This window comes from Musca autumnalis, unplaced genomic scaffold (assembly GCF_047663935.1).
Source record: "Musca autumnalis isolate F117 unplaced genomic scaffold, ASM4766393v1 scaffold_1, whole genome shotgun sequence".
NCBI classification, from domain to species: domain Eukaryota; kingdom Metazoa; phylum Arthropoda; class Insecta; order Diptera; family Muscidae; genus Musca; species Musca autumnalis.
In genome coordinates this window covers 307,825,645-307,833,641 of record NW_027411644.1, presented here as the reverse complement: position 1 = coordinate 307,833,641, position 7,997 = coordinate 307,825,645, and the positions used below count along the sequence as shown (strand labels likewise).

The 7,997-nt window shown below is 33.7% G+C and overlaps 1 protein-coding gene across 1 annotated transcript; it reads right to left on the bottom strand.

Annotated features, from left to right (window-relative positions):
• Positions 1–5,492: 5,492 nt before the first annotated feature.
• Positions 5,493–7,689, bottom strand: LOC141389913 (uncharacterized). Its single transcript, XM_073962155.1, has 2 exons — positions 7,642–7,689; positions 5,493–7,545 (listed from the first exon to the last, which is right to left on the bottom strand). The coding sequence occupies exon 2, from the start codon at positions 7,228–7,230 to the stop codon at positions 5,668–5,670; it is 1,563 nt and encodes a 520-aa protein (XP_073818256.1). The 5' UTR covers positions 7,231–7,545; positions 7,642–7,689; the 3' UTR covers positions 5,493–5,667.
• Positions 7,690–7,997: the final 308 nt, after the last annotated feature.

The following is a 7,997-nucleotide window of genomic DNA, read 5'->3' as shown; positions in this document are numbered from 1 at the left end:
GATCGATAACATGTTTATCGACCACCCAGTTGAGTTGACATTAATGGTACAACATTTCGTCTCAGTCGCGCAGACAACTGACAACTCAACTCAAGTTTAGTGGCAATACAAGATAGACCCATAGATGTTGTTGTTGTTGCTAGACAATTTTCGCCATTTGGAGCTCCTATTTATGCATCCAAGATTGCAATCCAAATGCCGAAAATTGTCTAGCAACAACATCTAATATGCCTGATGATGTTAGCCTAACCAGCTAACGAAACGATCGTCGCATAGTGGTTGATGTGTGTGTAGGACTTCGCTAGATATCAATTTTTCAATGTAATCTCCTTAGGTCATAAAAAGCTCGATTATAGGCCGTTTACATATAACCGGGTTAACCCAGTGGGTTTGGGTTTCAAATGTCAATTCCATTAGGTATACGTCAACTAAATCCTCATAAAGAAGGTTAACCCGGCAAAAAAGCTCTAGTGTGTACGGAGTTTTAATTAAATTAATTAAATCTCACAAATAATGGCCTTCGCCCCTAAAAAGGCAAAAACTTAAAAATATAATTTTTTTTATTAATATCATTAATGTTTAATTTAATTTCCTTATCTAAGGTAATGTCAGCCCACCAATATATGTATGTATATTAATTTTTTTTGAGTCGACTGGATGCAAAAAGACAGATCTCAGATTGTTTATTTATTTATTTTTATTTTATTTCTTTCAGTGAATGCAATTTTAAGCCCTAGGGCCGATTATAATTAAATTGCAAATTAAACTACTCCAAGTTACATATAAAAATATTATTTATTTTATTTCTTTGCCTAAAATAGATAATTGTGTTCATTTAAATTTTGTATTGGCTCATCACCTTCTTGAACATTCTCTTCACAATTCTCAGCCTATTTGCCCAATTTGTTTATTTTTGGCGAAATTAAATTTTCGGCGTCTTTATTTGCCAATCTTTTTAATTGGGGTTTTTCCATTCTTTTTATTTGTTTTTCCATTCTTTTATTTTTATTAAAAGTAAGTATATTTTGTAAGCAAATATAAAAAGTAAATATATTTGCTTACTATTGATCTGTTCCAGAACCTGCAAGAAGCTACTATTTTTTACTACGATAACATTTTTTCCTTTATGTTATCGAAAAAAATTTTAAAAATTAGTAGATTCTTGCAGTTCTGGAACAGACCATATTTGTATGTAAATCAATCTTATAGCCAATTTAGATATGACTTCATTAGCCGGATTTAGCACATTATCAGGTTTCATTTGCTAAACCCAGCCAAATCTACCAGATTTCCCATGGTACAATGAAGTAGAGGTAGGCCAGGTATGAAAATCACTGAGAAATGCCACCCTGCAGCCATGGCTTAAAACGTCAAATGGCATGGTAAAATAATAATGGTAGATGTACCTGCATAGCTAACCCGTATTACAAAAACATATGGAACTTAGAGCTTCACTTTTTATATGTTAAAAGTGCCATATAGTGTAAAAACATTTCTTTAGATAGGCTCCAGAATATTCTTGTTGGGAAAGTGTTCCAAAAATAGCAAAAGTTCTTCCCAAACTTATGACAATGAAAAAATTTCATTCACTTATTTTTTACTTGACAAGTTTGGCTAATCTGACATCGTGATTGCTGGCATCCGATTTGCTGATAAATGTCAGCAGCATTTTTACAAAAATTTTAATTTTTACATTCCCGTACTTTTGGAACAAATTTAAATTAATATCAATATTTGATAAATTGTTCATTCGTAAGTTTTGCTAAAAAATCAACAATTTTATTTTGCCACGCGAGTACACATTATTTGTCCTTGTTGTCAATTTTAAGATATAGTGTTACAGCAGAATTTTTTTGTTGGAACAATTCAGCGATGCATCTACCTTTATGATTGCATAATGTCAAAAACAGTACAAAATGTCAACCCTGCGTTTGACAGATTAGGCCATAAAAAGAAAAAAATTGTAATCAGCTGTTAGCTGTGGCCTACCTTTACTTTATTCTACCATGAGATTTCCCATACAAATATAAATCCTAGTATTGAGTGGATTTATTTTAAATCTGACATAAATCCTCGTATACAACTCTGTTGTTTGCAACATGTTGCTAGAAAATACAAAAAGCTGTAAGCTGGCACAAGAAACAAGGTAGATGCATTTGTAAACAAGGCCGAAAAATTATATTTGTTTTGATGTACAAAGTTGATTTTAATCAACCAAGAGCTGGTTTACATTACGAAATCGAGTCGATTTCAAACTGTCAATTCCTTTGCGTATACTATGTCAAATGAAAACTCAAATGAAATCAATTCGATTTCATTTGACGTTTGAGCAAAGGAATTGACAGTTTGAAATCGACTCGATTTCGTAATGTAAACCAGCTACAAGACTAATATTTACGATGCCTAAACGATGGGCTGATGCATCTACCTTGGTAATTGTACAATGAACAAAAATCAGCTGAAATGCAATTGTGCTATGAACAAAAATCAGCTGAAATGCAATGAGATTTGTACTGGATTTATTATGGTTGATGGCTCTGCCTCGGCGCTGTCAATCACAAAGCGAAAGCCTTCGCGAGGTCTCAAACTATAAAGCGGACTAAGCCAAAATTTTGAATTATATTTTTCAGGTGCCGTCCTGGTGTCGTCTGGTACTGTTACTTGTCCACCAGTAGCACCAGTAGCAAGCCACTTTACTACTTGCCTTGTTTTGCCTTCATTGTTTTTATCAAATAATCCAACGTGTGTGGTTGTGTATATCACCAATATTTTTGAAAATTTAACATAGCTGAAGCCAAGGTTTGCCCTTTTAGAACACGCGACTTGTAATTGTATATTATAAAAATTAAATATATATGGATTAAATGAAATGTTTTTGGACGTGGCAAAAAATATTGGCCTCAAAAGTTAATTTGCGTGGAAGCTGTGGCTATATTTATGTTAGAAAATGGGTAAAAATGGGTTGAAGCCAACGTGTCTTTTTTTGTTTTCTCTCGATTTGTGAGTAAACCACACTTCTCACGATTTTCCTGTCAAAGTAAAAGTAGAAGCCAACTAAATAAGGATAATCACACTAATGTATAACTTTTCAAAATTTCATCTGCGTCTACCATTAAATGACGCTGACATTTTGAAGCCAAATTTACAGTGTTTTTTGACATTTTCTTCTAGTCGCGTTCCGCAAACAGATTTTTCAAAAAGGCTTTAATAGGATTATAGTACTTGCGATTCTGAGCTTTTTGATACGTATATCGTGAATGTAGCCTCCACAGCTTCACAGAAATATGTATCGAAATGACGAAATTTTGTGTGAATATTTTTCTAAAAATCATATTATTCGGGCATAATTTTTAAAATTGTCATTCGATTTCCTCGTACTTGATTGCACATTTTAGTTTTTTACGTTCCGGATCTAATAAATCATTCTCCGTGAAAATCCATCCACTAAAACGCGAGTTACAAGAAAATCCAAAGTAGAAAAATCACCTAAAATTGTTTTTGGAAATATCGCGTATTTTATCGCGTTTTCTGCGGTTCGTTTCCACTGCAATGAAAAAACTAGTACAGCATCTTCGTTTTAGCGGAAACAGAGATTTGAAAACTTCACTGATAAGGGAGCTACATTCATTTTATCCCAAAAAATAGTGTGTGATGCTACATCCACGGTTCTTCGTTGACCGCCTTGAAATAGATATATATCGATGTAGATTTTTATGGTGAACACTGAAATCGGATGCGGACAAAAAGCATACGCACTCCGCGCAAGTTAGCGACGTTATATAGGTTTTTAAGCACTAAGATGCAGCCGATGCTACATCTTAGCCACCAAATTAAATTTCGAAAACTATATTCAAATTAAAAGCTACGATCTTGCTGTACATGAAAATCACATGCGGACAAACTGATTTTGATAATTACGCGATTTACGCGTATTTTAAAATGCATATAAATAAAAATGGGTTATTTGACCTCTATTTCCATTTCAGAAGCTTTGACATATATCCTCATCAACCCAATTAGCTTCCCTAATGGGAAAGCTTTAATACGAATGTCAATAAAGCAAAATCCGTCTATTTTGTTGGGAGATTTAAGCAAAATGAAGGAAGTATTCCTATAAATTTTTACAACATTTTCTACTACATAATGCATGTGAAAAAAATATATTTTCAAACAAAAAATTATTTTTTGACCAAAATATGTGCTTATTTTGGCTGTAACATCCAAACTATAACACCAATCTGTATGATTGCAGTCTCATTTGATTCGCCGTGAAGTTTGGATCCACAACAATTTTTTATGTAATTATATGACCACTAAATGGGCCTTAATTTTGAAAAAAGTAGACTTATATTCAATAATTTATCAATTTTATGTACATTCCGCGAATTCTGTGTAACATTTTGCAGGTATTATGGAATCTACTCGCTGAAGTCACTTCGAGAGAACTTTTTTATAACAATTGTGCTCATTAAAATAATTAGCGTTTTTATAATATTTTCTTTCTTAAAAAGCGAAATAAAAGCGCCATAACTTTTATCCGCAACAACCAAAAATTGGCTCGCGACCAGATTCGTACTGGGAATCTTTTTCTTAACCTACATATCAAAAATCGTTGATGTAGCGCGAAAAAAATTTATCCTTTTTTTCTGAAATGGAATATGAAATAATTGACAATATTCCTGATATGAATTTTGTATTTTGTCGAACATTTCCATTTAATTTGTTAGTATCTGTGTCTGCTGATTGGGATAGACGTTTCCTACTAGTCTCCTTAGATTCAGTTATGGATGTACTAGAATTCAGAGTATCAGGAGCAGCAGCAGTCGAAATTAAAACACACGGGTCAAGCCTCGACGAAGGTGACAAACCAAAAGTCAGCTGTGTAGTTGTGGTGCCTCCGGATGCAGTTGGTATACGAGCTCTAGCAAACAGCCACGTAGATTGCGTATCAGCTGTAGAATCAAACATGTGCATTTTAGTTGTATTCACTTTTTATTTGTTGCTAAAAAGTTGATTATTTTACTTTGACTGTTGTAATGTTGGTGGTTCTCAGTATACAAAAGGCCAGGATTCATTCAAAAATGAATGTAATTTACAGTTGATTTTAATTTCTTTGTTACTTTTCGCGCACGTAATATGAAAAGAGTACGCAGACAGGCAGATTTTCATAGAAATATTTAAGAATTTCGTATAATTTAAACTAATGTAAGCAGTGTTTGAGTTTGACTTAACTTTGCAAAAATCTTTCCACAGTCCTTAAGCTTCTTTGAAAACTTATTATAAGTTGTTTTGTCCCCTCATCTAATAATTTTCTTGGAAATTATTTATAATTTTAAGAAATAAGGTCAATTCAAGGGTTTTGAAATCCTATGGTGACTAACTAAAACGTCTGGTTAACACGATAACTATAGAAAGGATGACTTTCATAATTATATCCAGTCTCAGAACAATGTCGGTGCGTTTCTTTAATCCATAAGCTGAAATTAATAGGGTTATTTATCAATAAGTCACATTTTTATTTAATGTATGTGTGTATGTACATATGTATGCAGATTATATAAGAATATGTATAATACAATAATATAACAGTTATATAAAAATATTATTTGTTATTGAATATTTGAAATAGTTTCATTGCTTTGCCATAACGACAGCGTCCGCAGCATTTTAATCCCTTATGACCAAATTTAATAGCCGAATACACATTTCCATTTTATCATCACGTTCAGCTATTTTTAATTTTAAATCTGCAATTTCTTTGCACAACAATGAAAGTTGAAATTCCAATGAGCCGTCATGCATTGGAGAACTTTCCAGTGGCGGCACAGATACACAATTGACATATTCGTTGGTATCTGTGATTGCTAACAGAAGTTTATCTGCCAATACAGCCAGTGTATTGAGATCATCATTAGATATTGAAATTATTCCCTGCACATTGGATGGTAGACAATTCATCCAAATGGGTTTTAATATGTTATCGTTAATAACTTCGCCGCCCAGCTGACGCATCTTTGTAAGCAATTCCGACGGTTTCCTATCGCCTAGTTCTAAATATTGAAATGTTTTTATTATTAGATTTTGCTTACTGCATTGGAGAAGGATTCGTTTTTTCAGTGTTACATACGAATTTGGAGTTGAGGATCCTTCAATAGCATCAACTATTTGGGGTACTGTACTATTTTGTATAGCAATCAAAACGGTGCGACATTTTGTTGACTCGCTAATAATAGAAGTTCTGGCAAATTCTGATTCAACTTGTGCGAACCATTTTTCAGGATTTTTTGCACAAAAATGGGGTATATGTAATATAGAATTTTTTGCAGCTTCCTTGGAATCTTCCTCTCCGTTAGAATTACCGGCATTGTCCCCCATTGAAACTGTGAGACTATTCGTAGAGGTTACAGATTCTGTTAGCGGTGTTTCAAGATCGTCAGTTGTGCTAGAGTTTTTATCTGAATTCAAAATGGTTTGCATAACTCTGTTCTTGGACAAGGGTTCCTGTTTGAAAGTTATATTTTTGGTTATGGCACCTTGTCCAAAAGCATCGGTAGAACATGGATTTACAGCTTCAGTTGCCGTCAATTCTGGTTTCACAATGTTTGTTGAAGTTGTGTCATTTTGTGATACACCGGAAGTAGAGTTTTCTTTAGTCTCCTCAGATTCAGTTATGGATGTACCAGAATTCGGATCAGCAGGAATATCAAGCGAAATTAATTTGGTTTGTCTTTTGGAGGTCTGCAAAGCAGCAGCAGCATCGGATGGCTCTGCCTCGGCGCTGTCAATTTCAAAGCGAAAGCCTTCGCGAGGTCTGAAATGCGGACTAAACCAAAATTTTGAATTATATTCTTCGTAGTCAGGGTAGTATGGTACTGTTACTTGTTCACCAGTAGCAAGCCACTTTACTACTTGCATTGTTTTGTCTTCATTGTTTTTATCAAATAATCCAACGTGTGTGGTTGTGTATATGTGTTTTGTATTTTGTCGAACATTTCGATTTAACTTGTTAATATTCTTGTTCTTGTCTGATTGGGATAGACGTTTCCTAATAGTCTCCTTAGCTTCAGTTATGGATGTACTAGAATTCAGAGTATCAGGAGGAGCAAACGGGTCAAGCATCGACGAGGGTGACGTCCGCTGAGTAGCGAGAGCTCTATCATACAGCCACGTAGATTGCGTATCAGCTTTATAACCAAACTTGTAGGTTTTAGTGGGGTTTGCTCTTTGCATTTTAGTTGTCTTCACTGTTTATTTATTGCTAAAAAGTTAATTTTTTTACTTTGACTGTTGTAATGTTGGCGGTTCTCAGGATACAAAAGGCCAGGATTCATTCAAAAATGAATGTAATTTACAGTTGATTTTAATTTCTTTGTTACTTTTCGCGCACGTAATATGAAAAGAGTGTTTGCCGTCGTCTTCTCCCTCTAGTTCACAAAATTAAAGTAGCAAATAATTATCTATTGTGAAATTGTCCAGACTAGAGCTGGCAAACCATCGATATTCCCAACATTAGATATTTTCGATGGCGGAAATGTCAATGATTTTCTTGAAATTATGCAAAAGTAGTTCACAGAAATGTAAAGGAGAATAAACAAATGCTTTTATTTTATAAAAAATGTAAAAAAATACATTTTATTTTACCGAAAAATGTGTACGTGTGACTACGGACTTACTTTCTTACAAACACATAACCAAAAAACAGCGAAATTTCTATTTATTTCAATGGATTTCAGGTTAGGGGTTTTTATTCCGATAATATCGATAGGCAAAACTATCTATCGATATTGAATTTTTAAATAACAATCGATATTATCGATAGTGCCATCGATTTTTTGCCAGCTCTAGTCCAGACATGTTGCCACTTGAAATTAATACTATGTTTACATTTACGAAATCCACTCGATTTCAACTGTCAATTCCTTTGAGTATACGTCAAATGAAAACTCATCTAAAATCGACTGGATTTCATTTGACGTTTGAGAAATAGAATTGACAGT